This window comes from Halichoerus grypus, chromosome 6, assembly GCF_964656455.1.
Source record: "Halichoerus grypus chromosome 6, mHalGry1.hap1.1, whole genome shotgun sequence".
Taxonomy (NCBI): Eukaryota; Metazoa; Chordata; class Mammalia; order Carnivora; family Phocidae; genus Halichoerus; species Halichoerus grypus.
The window spans coordinates 51,594,398-51,614,710 of record NC_135717.1 but is presented as its reverse complement, the minus strand read 5'-3'; the positions used below and the strand labels follow the sequence as shown (position 1 = coordinate 51,614,710).

The 20,313-nt window shown below is 36.6% G+C and overlaps 1 protein-coding gene across 5 annotated transcripts in view; it reads left to right on the top strand.

Moving 5' to 3' along the window:
* UPF2 (UPF2 regulator of nonsense mediated mRNA decay) overlaps positions 1–20,313 on the top strand; it is a 109,070-nt gene that overhangs the window by 68,202 nt on the left and 20,555 nt on the right. For 3 of the 5 annotated variants that reach the window (XM_078075140.1, XM_078075141.1, XM_078075142.1), the window contains exons 12-18: positions 49–234; positions 3,543–3,746; positions 4,470–4,745; positions 6,882–7,065; positions 12,976–13,115; positions 17,302–17,406; positions 17,713–17,811. In XM_078075140.1, the coding sequence (XP_077931266.1) occupies positions 49–234; positions 3,543–3,746; positions 4,470–4,745; positions 6,882–7,065; positions 12,976–13,115; positions 17,302–17,406; positions 17,713–17,811 (1,194 nt within the window). Of the gene's footprint in view, positions 1–48; positions 235–3,542; positions 3,747–4,469; positions 4,746–6,881; positions 7,066–12,975; positions 13,143–17,301; positions 17,407–17,712; positions 17,812–20,313 lie in introns of those variants that run through there. The other 2 variants (XM_078075143.1, XM_078075144.1) reach the window with 2 other exon arrangements.

Sequence of the window (20,313 nt, the reverse complement as noted above, 5' to 3'; positions counted from 1 at the left end):
GATAAACATTAGAATAAAAGTATTTTGACTTAGACGTTTTTATTTTAGGAGCAAATGATGAGAAAGAAACAAGCAATGCACCTCGATGCAAGATATGTTACAATGGTGGAGAATGCATATTACTACTGCAACCCACCTCCAGCTGAAAAAACAGTGAAAAAGAAACGTCCTCCTCTCCAGGAATATGTCCGGAAACTTTTGTACAAGGATCTCTCCAAGGTTACCACTGAGAAGGTAAATCTCATTGAAGTCATAAAGTAATAGTCAATTCAAGATTTGTAGTAGTGCTAAGATGATATAATATTCAACCAAACTAATTCTTTTTCATCCTAATGATTATAGTATTAAGAGCAGTGCGGGGCGCCTGGGTGGCTCAGTCGTTAAGCGTCTGCCTTCAGCTCAGGTCATGATCCCGGGGTCCTGGGATCGAGCCCCGCATCGGGCTCCCTGCTCTGCAGGAAGCCTGCTTCTCCCTCTCCCACTCCTCCTGCTTGTGTTTCCTCTCTCGCTGTGTCTCTTTCTGTCAAATAAATAAAATCTTTAAAAAAAAAAAAAAAAGCAGTGCACTTGGCTTCTAGCCTGTGCACTAAATTGTTTCGGTCAAGAACATATTTCAGTTTCTCCAGATCAGTTTGTTTATAGATTGCTTCAGTGTTTGACAAAGTATGGATAAGAAATTTAAGCAGCTTGCATTATAGGAGAAATTGAAGCAGAGCTGTTAAAGTTTCAGCAGTGAAGTTTAGGAGAGTTAAGATTAGATTACAAGTTGAATTGTGATTGCTTCTATACAAGTCATCCTAAAATGGAAGTCATATGATGATACATAATATATAGGACTTATGTTTTCCTTTTATGATTCTTACTCTGAAGTGGTAACTCTTGTAATTTTAATTTTGGTGCTGTTTATATTTGAAATTACTACTTTGTCTCTGATGTTCTATAATGAATTTGACTTTAAATATTCTGCTTCAGTATTGGGGATCCTAACCTTGAGTGGGCTTTAGGAGGTCCGTGGCCCTCTGAAATTTCATAATTTTGGTCAGTTTCCAGAAAAGGTTAAGAAGTGCTGACCTGTTTTCTTAGTTATTGCAGTTACCTTGTTAGAAACTTCACTTTTTAAGTAGGAAATGTTGAACAGAACATTTCATCGTTAACTCTGCAAGTTGAAACAACACAGTGTAGAACTTTTTTCTTTTTAGGAAAAAAAATGTAAAACAAATTACCTGCTGGATAGAGAAAACCTGTGGGGAGGAGAAAAGGTGTGCAGTAATACGTGCATTATACATGGGTGATAAAGAATGATCATGGGACTTTGGAAATTGGACTCAGCTTTCAGAGAGTCAGAGATAATAGTTGTTTCCAACAAGCAGTTTGAAAGCAGTTTTAGAATTAGCTAAAAGTTTAAAAAATATAGGTTGCTGTGTGGTTAAGACATTAACATTTCCACTGAAGCTTATTTGAGAACATAGTAAGTGCTTGAAAGATGGGTGGTGGCTAGGGTGCTGGGTGGCTCAGTCGTTAAGCGTCTGCCTTTGGCTCAGGTCATGATCCCAGGGTCCTGGGACCGAGTGCCACATTATGGTCCCCGCTCAGCGGGGAGTCTGCTTCTCCTTCTCCCTCCGCCCCTCCCTGCTGCGCCTTCTCTCTTTTTCTCTCTCTCAAATAAATAAAATCTTAAAAAAAAAAAAAAAAAGATGGATGGTGGCTATAGAGATGAAAAGAGTGCTTTGAGATCTGCCAATAGTATCCTTTTTTTTCTTTTCTTTTTTTTCTTCCAGAATAAAAATGGAAGGAACATGCTTATAGGTAGGACTCTGCTCACCATCTCAGTACCAGTAGAGTTTTTGAAACAGTCACTGGCTAACTTTTATGTGGTACTTACAGTGAACCAGTCAGTTTCCTGTGTACCTCACATATTTTAACTTGTCTAATCCTTAACAGCAAACTGTGGAGTAAGTGCTGTTACTATCCCCCCTTACACATGAGGAAGCAGGATGCTGTGTAATACTAGTCTTGATGTCCATCTTAAGTTATCTTTTGACCCACTGATCTTGGGTTTACTTATTTACTAGAAATTTTTGATTTATAAAAAGTATCTGAGATTATTTACATTAGTGATATGCAAAAGAAAATATTTTTGGTAAACCTTGGGTATATGTTTTTAGTGATTGGATTTTTTTTATCAGTTGCAAAAATAGTTTTTATTTTTATTTTTATTTTTTTTACTTTTTATTGTTATGTTAATCACCGTACATTACATCATTAGTTTTTGATGTAGTGTTCCATGATTCATTGTTTGTGCATAACACCCAGTGCTCCATGCAGAACGTGCCCTCTTTAATACCCATCACCAGGCTAACCCATCCCCCCACCCCCCTCCCCTCTAGAACCCTCAGCTTGTTTTTCAGAGTCCATCGTCTCTCATGGTTCATCTCCCCCTCCGATTTCCCCTCCTTCATTCTTCCCCTCCTACTATCTTCTTTTTTATTTTTTTTTATTTTTTAAAGATTTTATTTATTTATTTGAGAGAGAGAGAACGAGAGAGAGAGCATGAGAGGGGGGTGGGTCAGAGGGAGAAGCAGACTCCCTGCCGAGCAGGGAGCCCGATGTGGGACTTGATCCCGGGTCTCCAGGATCATGACCTGAGCCGAAGGCAGTTGCTCAACCAACTGAGCCACCCAGGCGCCCATTCTTTTTTTTTTTTCTTAACATGTATTGCATTATTTGTTTCAGAGGTACAGATCTGTGATTCAACAGTCTTGTACAATTCACAGCGCTCACCATAGCACATACCCTCCCTAATGTCTATCACCCAGCCACCCAATCCCTCCCACCCCACCCCCCACTCCAGCAACCCTCAGTTTGTTTCCTGAGATTAAGAATTCCTCATATCAGTGAGGTCATATGATACATGTCTTTCTCTGATTGACTTATTTCGCTCAGCATAACACCCTCCAGTTCCATCCACGTCATTGCAAATGGCAAGATCTCATTCCTTTTGATGGCTGCATAATATTCCATTGTATATATATACACCACATCTTCTTTATAGTGATTGGATTTTGTGAGTATATACTATTAGCCTGATTGAAGATCTGGAAACTCTAGGAAATTTAGGGGCATCATGAAGAGATGTAGGGCAAATGTGACTAAATTTTGCCAACAGTTAGAAATATCTCACTTTTCCTGTCTCTAAAGTGAAGAAGCTGGGAGAGGATCTCTGAAGTATTTTTCTTTTTTTTTTAAGATTTTATCTATTTTGACAGACAGAGTGTACAAGCAGGGGAAGCAGCAGGCAGAGTGAGAGGGAGAAGCAGGCTCCCTGTTCAGCAGGGAGCCCGATGTGGGGCTTGATCCCAGGATCCTGGGATCATAACCTGAGCCAAAGGCATCCGCTTAACCGTCTGAGCCACCCAGGTGCCCCTAAAATATTTTTCATTTCAAAAGTTCTGTGACTGCAAAATCAAAATATCTATATTATTGGGTATATTGGAGTATTATATACTTATCTTAGTAATTGAAACAAAATTCTCTCTGTGTAGGTTTTGAGACAGATGCGAAAGTTGCCCTGGCAGGACCAAGAAGTGAAAGACTATGTTATTTGTTGTATGATAAACATCTGGAATGTGAAATATAATAGTATTCATTGTGTAGCCAACCTTTTAGCAGGACTGGTCCTCTACCAAGAAGATGTTGGAATCCATGTTGTGGATGGAGTTTTAGAAGATATTCGATTAGGAATGGAGGTAATAAGCACTTTCCTTAAAGTTATCAAATTGGAGTTTGTGGAGAATTTAAACAGCTTTTAAACCGATTATTGAAAAATAATAATTTGGAAACCTTCCTTTTCCCTTCTGATGTCAGTTTACTGTTTCTTCAGAGTTACTGTTTTCTTAAAGAACCCTGTTGTCTCAGATTTCCTAGTCGTCTTTCAGGCTGTTGCTGGAGAAGTTTTTTTGCTTCTTTTTCTCAAGTTCAGTTAGGCTTATTTTGGAAGAGTATAGTAGATTTAATTATTTCTGGGGCACTAGAACTCAGGTTATAGGAATCTGTATATCTTTTAATTAGGTGAATTGGTAATCTTTTGATAAGAATTTCTGTAAACCGTTTCCTCTTTCTGTTGTCTTATCGTTTCCTTAATCATGGATTACAGAAAAATAAGTTATGGGGGGCTGATAGGGAGAATTACATCTTAACTGTGTCATCAACTCAGTTAATGATAGCTTAATACTAAATTTAATATTTAACTTGTTCTTTTTATTAAAACATTTTAAAGATAGCCATTTCTTAGAGAAAAAGGATACCCAGAAGTGATCACTTTATTAGAAAAGAAGGAAAGAACCCATTTTTTTTTTCTCTGTTTAGTGTTCTTTCAGTAATGGGTATTATCAAATGACAGGGGAGAATTTTACCTCTTTTCAACACATTACTACTCTTTAATGGAAATCTGTTTTTTTTTTTTTCTTTAGGTTAATCAACCTAAATTTAATCAGAGACGTATCAGCAGTGCCAAGTTCTTAGGGGAACTTTATAATTATCGAATGGTGGAATCAGCTGTTATTTTTAGAACTCTTTATTCTTTTACTTCATTTGGTGTTAACCCAGATGGCTCTCCAAGTTCACTAGATCCTCCTGAGCACCTTTTCAGAATTAGACTAGTGTGCACTATTTTGGATACCTGTGGCCAGTACTTTGACAGAGGTTCCAGTAAACGAAAACTTGATTGTTTCCTTGTATACTTTCAGGTATGTAAACTCAAATATGCAGTTTGGCATCATTTAATGCATTGCTTGTGTTACAGAAGTATTAGAGAAGAAACACAGTAGCATTCATATATCACATCATCATTAGATTAGATTTTTTTCTTCCTGCAAGGGTATGCTACAGATTAAAAATATATGATGAATTCTATATAAACATTCTACTTGCATTGTCACTTTTATGATTAACAATGATCGTTAATTTTGGGAATTATTTTGGTATGGTTTATAAATTTGATATAGTAATTTATGGATTATGGTGTTTGGTATGGTAATTTATGAATTAAATTACCTGTGATTTTTGTACATCTGATAACATTTTTAACTCATCTGTGTTCTGATTTTACATCTAAAATTCTTGTTTCTAAACGATTTCACTTTTTTTTTTTTTTTTTTTTAGAAAAAAGCTATAGTTTTTGGGAAAATATGTTATTTTCAACACAGGAAAAAATATTTGTTCACTCATGGTAAACTCTTGGGTTGTACTTCCCTATTTTAATTTCAGTTAATTATGTAAACTTACGATTTAGAATAAATTAAATTCAGAACCAAATATGGAGAAGGTTCTACAACTTTTATAAGGTTGGTGTTGCAAAAGTTAACTTAGGTTTAGGTTGAACTGCTCACTATTGAATTCTCCAGGTTTACTGAAATAAAGTACCGAAAGTACCATTCAATTCTATATGATCATTCTATTCTATATAATCTCTTGTTAGTGTTTTCTTCATTTATTTATTGGTGAAGAAAATAAATTTAAAACTATAACTTTTGAAGTATCAAAAATATATCCACATAGTGGCTGGTGTTAAGTGGGGGCAGATACTCTGGGGGAAGATCAGTTGTTAACTTTGTTCTATCACTGTACCTGTGCAATGGAGGACAACTTGTTACTCCCTTGTTCTCTGAATTGATAAGAAAATGGGGAGGGGAGTTTTGCAGATTTGAGAGTCAGATTCCCTGTTGTATGTAAGGACTATCTTAAGTTGGAGACTGTATCGAAAACCAAAGTTTTGCTGCAAAATGTCAGCTGTAACTATCAGCATCAAAAGTAAATTCTCTTTCAGAAGAGTATCCTTATTTGCATTCACTCTGAAATCCCAGACTGAGAGAAAAAAGCCACTCAGAAATATCCAGGAGCAGAAAGAGACAAAAGTATATTTTGATTAACAAGCAGAAAGGTGTAGCAGGGTATACCTAGGGAATTGGGAGTAAGGAGTGAGTGAAGTCTGGGGGATGAGGGCAGTGTGTTCTAGGTCAGAGAATGTACAGTTAATATGGCAAGGTCAGATAGAAAGGACCACCTGCAGCAGTGCTTCTAAACTTTAATATACATATGCACCACCTGGAGATATTGTTAAAATGCAGATTGTGATTCATTTAGTCTAGAGTGGGGGCCCCAGAGTCCGCATTTCTAACAAGCTCCTAGTTGAGGTCCACACTTTCAGTAGCAAAGACCTACAAACTGGAGAGGAGAAAACACCCAGAAGAATACCCTTTTACATATAAGCAAATTCTTGGGTTGTGCTTTTTAGTTAAACTTACGAATTACAAAGTAGAAAATAGAATGAAGGAACCAGGCTAGGAGAAGAGAGGGAAGATCTCTAAACAGTGCCATATACACAGTAGCTGTTCAATAAATGCTTGTGGATTAATGATTTTTATGTATTTCAAAAATTGTATTTTCAGATACTTTAATTGACCTGTTTAAAAAACAGAGCAGGTAGCATAGAGAAAATAATAAAAACGTATCAAAATTACGGCTTTGAATCTGGTTGCTTTTGTTGTTTTGTAAAATAAATACTTAAACCCTGTTTGGGGTTTGGGAGTAGGGTTTCTGCCTTGTTTCAGTACCTGGAAATTTATTTGGTATTTTATTTATGATTTTTCCTTGCCTTTAAAAGGGATTTTTGACAGTTGTAATAAAAAAATTAAAATCACCAAATGGCTTAGAAACTGGATTAGGATTATTACTGTTGACCATTAATAAAAATGGTAGGTGTTTTATACAACTAAGTTTTAGCTTAGTTATTATAACTAGGTAACATCACAATGTAGATTATTATTTTAAATATTTTTGTTATTAATTTCTTATAGCTAAATTTATTTTTCATTTGTTATCAGCGTTATGTTTGGTGGAAGAAAAGTTTGGAGGTTTGGACAAAAGACCATCCATTTCCTATTGACATAGATTACATGATCAGTGATACACTAGAACTGCTAAGACCAAAGATCAAACTCTGTAATTCTCTGGAAGAATCCCTCAGGCAGGTACACGACTTGGAACGAGAATTCTTAATAAAACTAGGTAAGCAATTAATTACAGAGAGAAAATGAAGATGATATTTGCCAGATTGTTTCTAGAATTTGCTTTATGTTGTTATCAGAGTTTGCTTTTGTATATTTTCTGTTTTCAATGTTGAGTGTTACATAATAGTGTTAGGTAAGACCTGGGTGGCATACTTCTTGATTTCATTAAATAATCCCGACTTAGAGGAAAACAGTCATGTAAGACTTGAAGGAAAGGATAGTGATGGAAAAACACCTCCTGGGGCGCCTGGGTGGCTCAGTTGTTAGGCATCTGCCTTCCCGCTCGTGTCATGATCCCAGGGTCCTGGGATCGAGCCCCTCATCGGGCTCCCTGCTTGGCGGGGGGCCTTCTTCTCCCTCTCCCACTCCCCCTGCTTGTGTTCCCTCTTTTGCTGTCTCTCCCTCTGTCAAATAAATAAATAAAATCTTTAAATACAAACAAACAAAACACACTGTCCTGTCAGCCTCTCTTAATTAGTAGAATTTTTGGTTGCTAAAACAAAACAGTTTTGATGAAAGCATCTCTTATATATACAGTATATATTTCCAACAAGCATTATTTCCTAAGATACTGCAGGCTAGACACTGTAGGGAGAGTATCTATTAGAAGTTTTGGAACTACCCTGTGTTATTTCAGACCTTATTCCCTGGGAAAGTTGTCTCTATTTCTAAGGACCAGAGAAAATGTGAGAACTACGTGCTATAGGACAGTTGGTCTGTTTAGTTTCTCAACATCCTTCTGAGACTGTTCTGGAAGAAGAGTTCGCTCTTGAACAGCTGCCAGGGAGTAGGAGCTGACTAACTTTGTCAGTGGAAATAACTGGAATGAGGTACAGCCTTACCAATCTGGTTTGCTTGCTAATTAATTCTTAGCATGTTAGCATGTTTTATTGTAGTCATTTCAAAGTAACATATTTTTAGGCTGTTAAGCTAGTGTTTTATCTCCTGCCAGCACTTGGTATCCATATGTCTGTCATTAGGAGATCCTTAAGCTTCACCATTTATGCTAACTGCATAAATTTACTATGTCGCATATCTAAAGAACTACTTTTCATGGCAAAGGTATTTGTGACTTTTTTTCCTCTAAAACTATTTTTTTACATACTATATCCAGCATTTTAATAGGATTTCTTTCTCCAAAGGTCCATCCTCCTTTGGAGAATATGATTGCTGTTATCTATTTGAGCAGTATTTCTAAAGGTGCTACTGACTGTGAAACTATTCCCTTTTCTACCACTCCACCCAGAGGGGCATATGTGATCCCTGTGTTCTTTGAACTTTTGTCCCAAGTTATCTGGTTTTTTTTTTCCTTTTCAGATTTCCAATTGTATAAAATGATCATTTCAGGCAGAGTACTCATTTATCTTAATTATTTCATTTACTTCAAATGCTTTTTAAAATTTTTTTTATTTTAAAGATTTTATTAGAGAGAGCACGAGAAAGTGGGGGAGGACAGAGGAGAGGGAGAAGCAGACTCCCCGCTGAGCAGGGAGCCCCATGTGGGGCTCAATCCCAGGACCCTGAGATCATGACCTGAGCCGAAGGCAGAGGCTTAATCGACAGCCACGCAGGTGCTCCTACTTCAAGTGCTTTGATATAGTTAAGTCTTAGCTTTGTTTCCCAAAAACTTTTACAAATGGTACTCTCTGTGTAGTGGGCACGGGTAACACTAGTTTGACACCTAGTTTGGTAGCAGTACAGAGTGTGGTGTGCTTTATCCTTTATAGAGCAAAGGGTTAAGTTAAAGGACCTCAGGCTTCTTTTGAGGGGGGTCTGTTCTTGTTTAGAATATGGGAAGGGAAAAACAGGCCACCATTTGTGAATCAAACTCTAAAGATGATGACAACTAGAATCAATATGCTCCCAAGTTGTCCCACTTTCCTCCTGTTTTAGAGTCTAAATATCAGGAAGAAGATATACGTAAGTGAATCTATATTAAATCTATTTCCTATTGATAAACCATAAGATAATACAGGATCTTGCCTTTGGTAGTTTTTTTTTTTCAAGCACTTTGTAAATTCATATTATTTTAACTTTATAACAGCCCAATGCTAACATAATAGTTAATGAGAACGCACTACAAAGTTCCTTTGTATTTTGAAAGTCATTTTAATATTATTAAAAGTAGTACTTGTTTGGAGCGCCTGGTGGCTCCGTTTTTTAAACGGCCGACTTGATCTCGGCTCAGGTCATGATCTCAGGGTTGTGGGATCGAGCCGCATGTCAGGCTCTGCGCTCAGCATGGAGTCTGCTTGAGGATTCTCTCTCTCCCTCTGCCCCTCCCCTCACTCTCTCTCTCTGTAAAATAAATATATCTTAAAAAAAAAAAAAGTAATACTTGTTTATGGCAGAAATTGTGAAAAATACCAAGAAAACAAAAGTCCCATTCCATACATAAGAATAATCATGTGTTAACATTTTTTGGTATATGTTCTGTTCTTTTAAAATTTTTTCACATGTTTGCAGTTTTATAACTGGATTTTTTTCTACCTAATATATTATGAAATTTCTTCCTGACATGAAATATTTTTCTAATTCTTAATTGGCTGTATTCCTTTGTATGAATGTGCCATAATTTTTTTAATCCTATTGTTTGACACTTAGGTTATTTCCAGTTTTACGTTACTATAAGTAACATTTTTGTGTGATATTTGTGTGTATCTTGGTTTTCTCAGTACAGACATAGAATTACTGGCTAAGACATTCTCTTTAAATTTAAGAACAAAACCAAAATGGTTATAGGCAATATAATCTGGTTTGGAACTTCTAGATTGTATTGTAGTATAAGGAACAGAAATGAGGGAAACAGAAGTGAAAAAGAAAAGAAACCACATGAATAAATTATAAAGCCAACGGTATACTTCACGAATTAGAAATAAAATCAGTAGAACAGAATAAAAGGCCTAGAAGCACCCCCAATTAAATACAAAATAATTTATCTATAATGAACTAGGAATCTTAAAAATAGGATAAGGGCAATAGGTCAGCATTTTGGAGGAAAATTGATATAGAGCCACATCTTCTCAAACTCCAGATGGATTCAGGAGTTAAGTATTTATTTTTAGGGATGCCTGGGTGGATCAGTTAAGCGTTTGCCTTTGACTCAGGTCATGATCCCAGGGTCCTGGGATCGAGTTCCGCATCAGGCTCCTTGCTCGGCGGGGAGCCTGCTTCTCCCTCTCCCTCTCCCTCTGCCGCTCCCCCTGCTTGTGTGCGCGCTCTCTCCTCTTTCGCTCTCTGACAAATAAAATCTAAAAAAAAATTTATTTTTAAAAATAGATCTGATTTTCAAATATTTGGAGAGGTGTTAATTTTCCCAAATTCTAAAACAGTAGAAGAAATCATATACATGGCAACAGATTTGGGCTTGTAAAGCTTTTATATGATAGAAAAATAAAATTAAAGTGAAAATAGCTTCCATGCCAGGTTAGTTTCACTTACATAAAGAGCACAGGCAAATTGGTAATAAAATAGAATACCCTAATAGATAAATGAACATGACATAATCACATAAGGGAGGGCGGGGGGAGAATTGGTGTTTTTATTGAGTACTGTCTGATGCCAGAATGACACAGGAAGGTAATGTTAGTCCTATTTGGCAAATGAAAACACTGGGCTAACCTGTCAAGCCAGAATTCAAAGACTGTGCTCTCTCTGACATATTAAGTATGAGAGGAAATGCTTAACATGTCGAGTAAGCAGAAAAATATAATTTAAAGCAGTCTGAAAGGAAGTATTACAATTATTACTATTTCTGTTATGAGTAGGAGAACTGGGGCACCAAGCAGCATTTTGTTGTTTGTATTTTGTTAACCCTATGTCCTGTGGGTGTACATTTTTATCTCCGTTGTTTATTTTAGATTGAAAGTGTCCTAGGGATCAACAGCTGGATAGTTATTGTACTGTTTAGCAAATGCAAAATATATTTATAAATTGCTTTTGAAAGTAACCTGCAATGCAAATGAAAGTGTGCTAGAAATAGTATTTTCCTTACAAATTAGAAGTATGACTATCAAAACAAAGCAACTTATACATTATAGTTCTTCCCACTATGCATGTTTAAGTGGATAGAACAAAGGTGTAAGGATAGTTCATGCTGTGTGAGTTTATCAGCACTGTGATATTTTTACTCAGAATGTAAGATTTAGACAGTTGTGACTATATTTTTTTGCCCTTGATAACTTAAATAATAGTCCAATATTCTGCTTCTTAAAGTCCCTATAAATAAATAAGTAAGTAAATAAAATGTATATGTATAAAATCTATATTTGCATCTGAAAACTAATAAGTGAGAAATTTTAAGTTAATGGATTCTCATTCTGAAACACCAACTTCTTTTCTCAGCATTAATTTTGCTTTCTCTGAGCATTTTCTAACTTTTCTTAATTTTTTTTTATTTTCAAACTTCAGTGTACCTACTTTAATCACTCTGTACTTTCATATTTTTGTCAGTTCTTGGTTAATTTCTTAAACTTAAGACACTGGAATAATTTTTTACTCTTATTGGTTAAATTATTCAAATTCTCTGGGCTTCAGTATTCCTCATAAAACGAAAGAGTTAAATTATTACATGCTTGCTAAAGTTTCTTTCTGCTCTAATCATCTAAGAGTCTGAATAAACAAGTATTTACTAAACACCTACTGTGTATTTATCAATGTATGGCCTCTGATAAGTTATGAATATATAAAACAAGTTCTTTGTCTTCAAGGGCCTTATAATTTGATGTAACGTTTATGAAACCATTAGGAAAAAAACATTACATGGTGTATCCTTAAATGTAAAGTGCTATGAGAAATTCTCCAACTGCTTTAGGAGCAAGTAGGAAGAGTAATAGATTCAGATATTCATTGTGTTTATGCAGGAAGTAAAATTTAGACTGAACTCAGAGAATTTATAGGAAGGATTTGAAAGTGTACATTGAAGGATATTCTCTGTTGAGAAGAGTATCAGATGAGCAGGATTCCAAGATAGTATGCTTTGTGACAGAGAAGAGGCCCAAGCTATAGGAGAAGGCTCAGGAGAGAGCAGGGGAAAGTCAAGTCAGACGAGGCATCTTTAAAAGTAGAGCGAGTGGTTTGGAATTCAAATGTTAATTAAGAGGAATTGACTAGGTAGGGAGGTGTAGATGAACATGGGAGGTGAAAGCAAATTCAAGCCAGGGAGTTCCCTGAGGAGGATGATACTGAAGAAAAAAATTAAGCCCTTTGGTGACACAACTTTGCCTCCTTCCTTTAGTCTTAATGTACAGACACTCAGATTGATAGCCAAATGTGATTTCTCCATGAAGGCGACATAATTTTATATCTTTGATGTTGGAGAAATTCTAAAATGTCATTTGATAAAAAGTGTGACCGAGGCTGCATCTTACATGGTTGAGGCTGCATTTTATATGCTGGTACGTTTTGTTCGTGTTCATCTGAGATGGAGATAAACAGAAGGTGAAAGAAAAAAAAAATACATATGTTTATATATACACACATATACATACATATATATATATATAATGTGTCATTGCTTTTTTGTTGAAATGAAGGTCTCTTTAGTTTGTGAAATGTTTCTCAAATAATTTTAAATTGTATTCTTATTCTATTCTGAGAAAATGGCTGTTGAATTTTCTCACTTAATACATACTTCTAGGGGCGCCTGGGTGGCTCCGTCGTTAAGCGTCTGCCTTCGGCTCGGGTCATGATCCCAGGGTCCTGGGATCGAGCCCCACATCGGGCTCCCTGCTCAGCAGGAAACCTGCTTCTCCCTCTCCCACTCCCCCTGCTTGTGTTCCCTCTGTCGCTGTGTCTCTGTCAAATAAATAAAATCTTAAAAAAAAAAATACATACTTCTAAATTAAGTGGTATAATATTGAAAATTTACTCCTTTTTATGTTTTTTTCCACTTTCTCCTCATTTCAAGGCCTAGTAAATGACAAAGACTCAAAAGATTCTATGACAGAAGGAGAAAACCTTGAAGAGGATGAAGAAGAAGAAGAAGGAGGAGCTGAAACAGAAGAACAATCTGGAAATGAAAGTGAAGTAAATGAACCAGAAGAAGAGGTGATGACTTTTGTTTATAGCCAATAGGTACATTTGTACAAGAATATCTTGATTATTTGAGCCAAGATTTTCTTTAATGTATAAAATAAGATCTCCTCCTTAGTTTTATTATAGGAACTGTAACTAGCAGTATATGTCTGTTGGAAAACCCATGGAATTAAGGTGTTTTTTTTGTTTTTTTGTTTTTTTTTAAGTAAGAAAATCATAGTATTGACCAGAAGATCATAGGACATTTTTTTATTAGGACCATTTTTTTAGAGTAGATTTTGCTGCTGCACTAATTAGATAAACAGAATCTAATAATTTAAACATCCTTAGTAAATGTGTCATTGAAAAGTGACTCATTTTTCTGTATTTCTCATCTGAAGAGTTAGGATGTATTTCCTCTTTTTCAAAAGTGAACTTCTATAACTTTAAAGTTGTATCATTTTTAACCATTGCTTACTTTTCCAATCGTAGTTGTGAATATCATACATGATATGCATGTGTTTGCTAAGTAGAAAAACACAATGTTCATTTGTCCAGGAGGAGAAGTGAAAGATGTGGTTTAATAAATGAAGTTGGAGGAGTTTGCTTCTCCTCCCTCTCAAGACCACCCTTTCCCATGGCTGCTCTCCAAGCATAGGGAGAACATTTTAAAGAGAGAAGATAGTTGATTAATAAGAGCAGTGTGAGATATTCTACAACTTCAGCTGAGAAAGAAAAGGGCTAGAGTTAGTTCACTCTTCAGAAAATTGTGCTCTTTGTTTTCGTCTTGGTCCTCAACTTGGTCCTTGATTCCATATGGCCTTTCAAAGTTATTCCTAGCACCTAACAACCATGATATTTCCTCCTGGATATCAGCTATGTAAATTAAAGATAACTTTAAAGATTAAGTAAGTGTTCTGCTAAAATTCTAATTTTCTGTAGTGTAGCATTTATATATTTTAACAGTAAGTACAAGATTTATCATTATAGTAGTAATAATATTTACATAACCATTTCTCATAGGTGAGAAAATAAGGCACAAGTAGTTTAATTTGCCCAAGATCTCATAGTAGTAAGTGCTGAGCCAGTATTTGAACTCAGACAGTGTGACCTGTGTATTGCTGCCCCTCCTGCTTTCCTTAGCCAGTTTTTGTGGTCCGTTCACTTCCAGATCCCACAGATTATTATGTATAATAGGGATTAGGATAGTGGAATTCTTGTTCAGCATTTCAATTTCAAAAGTTAATCCATTTTATTTTGCCTGAGTAATATGAAAATAAAGGGTAAAGAGAAAAAGTTAATGCAATTTAACTTAGTTTAGCTTAATTTTTGAATAGGAAGTTGTTTTTTTTTTTTAATTTTATTTTATTATGTTATGTTAGTCACCATACATTACATCATTAGTTTTTGATGTAGTGTTCCATGATTCATTGTTTGCATATAACACCCAGTGCTCCATTCGGTATGTTCCCTCTTTAATACCCATCACCATGCTAACCCATCCCCCACCCCCCTCCCCTCTAAAACCCTCAGTTTGTTTCTCAGAGTCCATAGTCTCTCATGGTTCGTCTCCCCCTCTGATTCCCCCCCTTCATTTTTCCCTTCTTTTTTTTTAAACATGTAATGTATTATGTGTTTCAGAGGTACAGGTCTGTGATTCATCAGACTTACACAATCACAGTGCTCACAATAGCACATACCCTCCCCAATGTCTGTCACCCAGCCACCCCATCCCTCCCACCCCCCCCACTCCAGCAACCCTCAGTTTGTTTCCTGAGATTAAGAATTCCTCATATCAGTGAGGTCATATGATACTTGTCTTTCTCTGATTGACTTATCTCGCTCAGCATAACACTCCAGTTCCATCCACGTCGTTGCAAATGGCAAGATTTCGTGTTTTTTGATGGCTGCATAATATTCCATTGTATGTATATGGGTGTGTGTGTGTATATATATATATATATATATACACACACACACACCACATCTTCTCTATCCATTCATCTGTTGATGGACATCTTGACTCTTTCCATAGTTTGGCTATTGTGGACATTGCTGCTGTAAACATCGGGGTGCATGTACCCGTTCAGATCCCTACATTTGTATCTTTGGGGTAAATACCCAGTAGTGCAATTGCTGGATCGTAGGGTAGCTCTATTTTCAACTTTTTGAGGAACCTCCATACTGTTTTCCAGAGTGGCTTCATCAGCTTGCATTCCCACCAACAGTGTAGGAGGGTTCCCCTTTCTCCACATCCCCGCCAACATCTGTCATTTCCTGACTTGTTAATTTTAGCCATTCTGACTGGTGTGAATTGGTATCTCATTGAGGTTTTGATTTGGATTTCCCTGATGCCGAGTGATGTTGAGCATTTTTTTCATGTGTCTGTTGGCTATTTGGATGTCTTCTTTGGAAAAATGTCTGTTCGTGTCTTCTGCTCATTTCTTGATTGGATTATTTGTTCTTTGGGTGTTGAGTTTGATAAGTTCTTTATAGATTTTGGATACTAGCCCTTTATCTGGTATGTCATTTGCGAATATCTTCTCCCATTCTGTCGGTTGTCTTTTGGTTTTGTTGACTGTTTCCTTTGCTGTGCAAAAGCTTTTTATCTTGATGAAGTCCCAATAGTTCATTTTTGGCCTTGCTCGAATAGGAAGTATTTTTTAAGTGGTAAGAAATGATTAATTTTTTCAAGCAAATTTAAGAGCATCTCTTGCAAATTTGATTTTGAATTATAGACTTATGTTTATAAAAAAGCTAATACATCTCGGGGCGCCTGGGTGGCTCAGTTGGTTAAACATCTGCCTTTGGCTGAGGTCATGATCCCGGGTCCTGGGATCGAGCTTCACGTCAGGCTCCCTGCTCAGCAGAGAGCCTGCTTCTCCCTCTTTCTCGGGCCCTCCCTTCCTCTCAGCTCGTGTTCTCTCTCTCTCTCTCACTTTCTCTCAAATAAAAAAAAAAAAAAAGATAATACATTTGAAAAAAGTAAATGCATTTCTTACATCCCAGAATATTTCCACTTTAGAAATGCTAAAAATCTCTCTCTGTATAGTAAATTATAATACACTATTTGGATTTTTGGAATTAATTGTTATGTATACTAAAAAAGTTGTAACAAATTTAAATAATTCATTTTCTCTTAGGAATTATTTCTCATTCACATTATTTCTCTTAGCACAGTGAGAAGCTGGATTTAGTGTAGTCTTTTTTTAAACCTACAGATCTAAGTAAGAATGAATTGTGTTGTTGGAAATGGAAGAATACACAGATGGGGTACAACTGTGTCTTTTTTGTGTGTGTACCCTTTTGAAAAAATCACCTTGAAAAAAAATTTCCAGTCTTCTGTTTGAAAATCTGGCTGTTAGAAGAGGAGGTGGGAGGGCACCTGGGTGGCTCAGATGGTTAAGTGTCTGCCTTCGGCTCAGGTCATGATCCCGGGGTCCTGGGATCGAGTCCTGCATCGGGCTCCCTGTTAGGCGGGGAGCCTGCTTCTCCCTCTGCCTCTGCTTCTCTCTCTCTCTCTGACTCTCATGAATAAATAAAAAAAAAAAAAAGAAGAGGAGGTGGGGACATTGACAGGAGAGGATGGGGAGAAGTGCAGGGGTCAGAATGTCTAGCTCCTCTGCTTAATAAGCGGTGTGTCCTTGAGCAAGTCACTTAACTTACTCAAGCCTTGTTTTTTTCATGTATAAAAATGGGGACATGAAAGCTTATCCTGCCTTCTTCAGAATTCAGTAGAGAAAACAAAATGAAGTATGTGAGTGCACCTTCCAAGCTGAGGTGCTTTATACAACGTAGTGCTTTATAAATTTAGTGTTCTTGCTTTCAACTGCTAACCATGTTAAATTTGAACTATTTATTGACTTTCAGAGTTAGATGGGTATTAAAGAACTACTATGAAAAATTCAGGCTCAGAATAGGAGAAATCTGCAAAAGGTTCAGGAAGCTCATTCCTTGTGCAATTCAAGGAAGAATTTCTACAAAGGATCTTTGTATTATTAGATCAGCGGAAGATAGTGAGATGGGTTTTTGGCTACTGGTGTGCATTAGTTTTTAACTAATGCTGCCTGCTGACTTTGCTCTGAGTCGTAGGCAGACTGCGTAAAAGGCTGGAACTTGAGAATAATGAACAATTATATAGAAGTTTTTAAATCTTAAGGCATATAAAATAGAGATCCTTTTCAAAATGTTTTAATCTTCTAATGTTAAATAATTTCAGGAGGGTTCTGATAATGATGATGATGAAGGTGAGGAGGAAGAGGAAGAGAATACTGATTACCTTACAGACTCCAATAAAGAGAACGAAACCGATGAAGAAAATACTGTATGTATGGCTGAAAATTGGCTTTTGAAATCATTCCACATTCTCATTATTATTTCAGTTATAGCCACTGAAGTTGTGTTTCTTGTGATTATTTGAAAAATATTCCTTTGGAAATTCATTTTGTTTGTTTTCCTATGTAAGTACTTTACTGTATTAACACTTTCTTTTTAACATGTAATAATGTTATATACTTTACTCACTCATTCCTTGAGTTACATTGAACCAAGTTATCAGTACAAAAGACTCTGCCGTCCAAAACATGATAGTTAAAATTTCTGGTCTGGTTTCTTGTTTTGTTTTAATAAGGAGGTAATGATTAAGGGAGGTGGACTTAAGCACGTACCTTGTGTGGAAGATGAGGACTTCATTCAAGCTCTGGATAAAATGATGCTGGAAAATCTTCAGGTATGAACGGTTCCTCCAGAGTGTCTTCTCACTACAGAATACTGCAGCACATTCCATTCTGGTTGACACCAGGGTCTCCACATCTAAACATTTGCCTCTGCAGCAGCTTTTTCCTGTGTGTACAGCTTGCAGTTGCCAGTACTTCTTGCATCCCAGATCCTGATTTGAACATTTCTTTGAGATACGCTGGGAAAAAATGTAGTAAATATAAGACTTAGAACAGGGTAATTTCATTGTACCGGTCTCTGCCTTTTGTCTCTGAAGTCCTATCTCTGTTTCTAAGACCTTTTTACTTATAGTTTGTTTAGGATTCAAACTTTGCCAACGATAAATATTTGGGGAAATTTAATATACCAAATTCTTAAGTTTGATTTAAAATTTGAATGACTGGGACGCCTGGGTGGCTCAGTCGGTTGGGCGTCTGCCTTTGGCTCAGGTCATGATCCCAGGGGCCTGGGATCAAGTCCCGCATCGGGCTCCCTGCTCAGCGGAAAGCCTGCTTCTCCCTCTCTGCCTGTTGCTCCCCCTGCCTGTGCTCTCTGTCTATCTCTCTCTCTCTCTGACAAATAAATAAAATCTTTAAAAAAGTAAAAATAAAAAAATAAAATTTGAATAACTTGTTTGTAAATATTTAGAGGAATATTGGTCATTTGATGTTTAAAGAAATGTTTAATATATTCTTGACATTAATACACTGGATTTTATAAAAAGCTCAGTCTTCCCAATTTAGATTAATTATGTTTTTCTGTAATCAGAGGTCACATCCTGTGGACTCTTTACTTCTACCCTCTCTATGGTTGTTGTTAAACTTGTTAGTAACTTGAGGAGAGTGCTTCTTTTGAGATAGGGTATGAGGGCCCCATGCTGTAGGCTCATTGGAAAATGGGAAGGGAGGAAGTGAAAATACTAGATAGAGAGACAAGTGACTCTTGAGTTTTACTAGAAAGGGGGGAGAAATGGAGAGGTGACTAGAGGTAAAAGAGGAGGGTTATTTTTATTTTTATTTTTTTTAAGATTTTATTTATTTTTTGACAGAGACACAGCAAGAGAGGGAACGCAAGCAGGGGCAGAGGGAGAGGGAGAAGCAGGCTTTCCGCTGAGCAGGGAGCCCGATGTAGGACTTGATCCCAAGACCCTGGGATCATGACCCGAGCCGAAGGCAGACGCTTAACAAATGAGCCACCCAGGCCCCCCGAAGAGGATTATTTTTAAGATGTAAGGTTATTGTAGTCTTTCTGTGCTGGTGGAGTAATCCTTTAGGGAAGAAATACTGGATTTTACTTTCATGGATGTCACCAAGGCCAAAAACTATGATAAAGTACAAATTAGTGTCATAGGTATGTTAGGCCAATTTGCATCTTCCCACGTATATTAAAGTTTCTTCATATATCTAGAAATATTATGAAGTCTTAAATTCATGTCATTTAGGAGCATAAGTCATCAAATAAGATAATCATACTGCCTTTAAAGAAACAGATAATAAACAGTTTATTTCTTTAAAAAAAAAAGATTTTTATTTATTCATTTTGAGAGACAGAGAGAGAGAGCACGAGCAGGGGGAGAGGCAGAGGGAGAAGCAGACACTTAACTGACTGAGCCATCCAAGCACCCCCTCTCTCCAAACTTTATACGTGGATGGCTCATTTATTGCTACATCTTTACGTATGCTCTAACAACCACTCCACTTAAGAAAACTTAATCCTATATCCAGGCACTAATTTTCAAACACCGTCAGATACCCAAAGCAAACAGCCATAAGGAGTTTCTTTCTTTTGATAAAGTTGTCACAGGAAGACCCAGTAGCATAAAAGATATTGATTCTCCATAAATCAGGTCCTTAGATTTTGTGTAGTCATAATTCTGTCCCACCGGAAGATTGGCAGGGGACAGGAATGAGGGATTGGGGGTGGGGGTAGTTGGAGAAGAACAGGGAGATGGATGCAGAAAGGTTTTTTTTAAGATTTTATTTATTTGAGAGAGAGAAAGGGCTTGTTTTTTTTTAAGATTTAACAAAATTATTCTTAAAAGTATCTGTAAGAATAAACAAAATAGGAAACTTTTGGAAAGTGGGGGATGAGATACTCTATAAGAAAATAAAACATTTTAGGGGCGCCTGGGCGTCTCAGATGGTTAAGCGTCTGCCTTCGGCTCAGGTCATGATCTCAGGGTCCTGGGATCGAGTCCCGCATCAGGTTCCCTGCTCAGTGCAGAGCCTGCTTCTCCCTCTCCCTCTGCCACTCCCTCTGCTTGTGCTCTTCTGTCTATCTCTCTGTCAAATAAATAAATAAAATCTTTAAAAAAAAAAAAAAAGAAAAGAAAACATTTTAAACACGCAGTAATAGATTGACACAGCAGTAAATAGATTAATGAAGTAAGAGAGTCCCAAATAGACCTAAAACCTGGCAATTTAGTAACACTGTAAAGATAATATTGTAAATCAGTTGAGGGAAAATGGATTATTCAATGAATGGTCAGTAAAAAATAAAGCTGAATTTCTGTTTT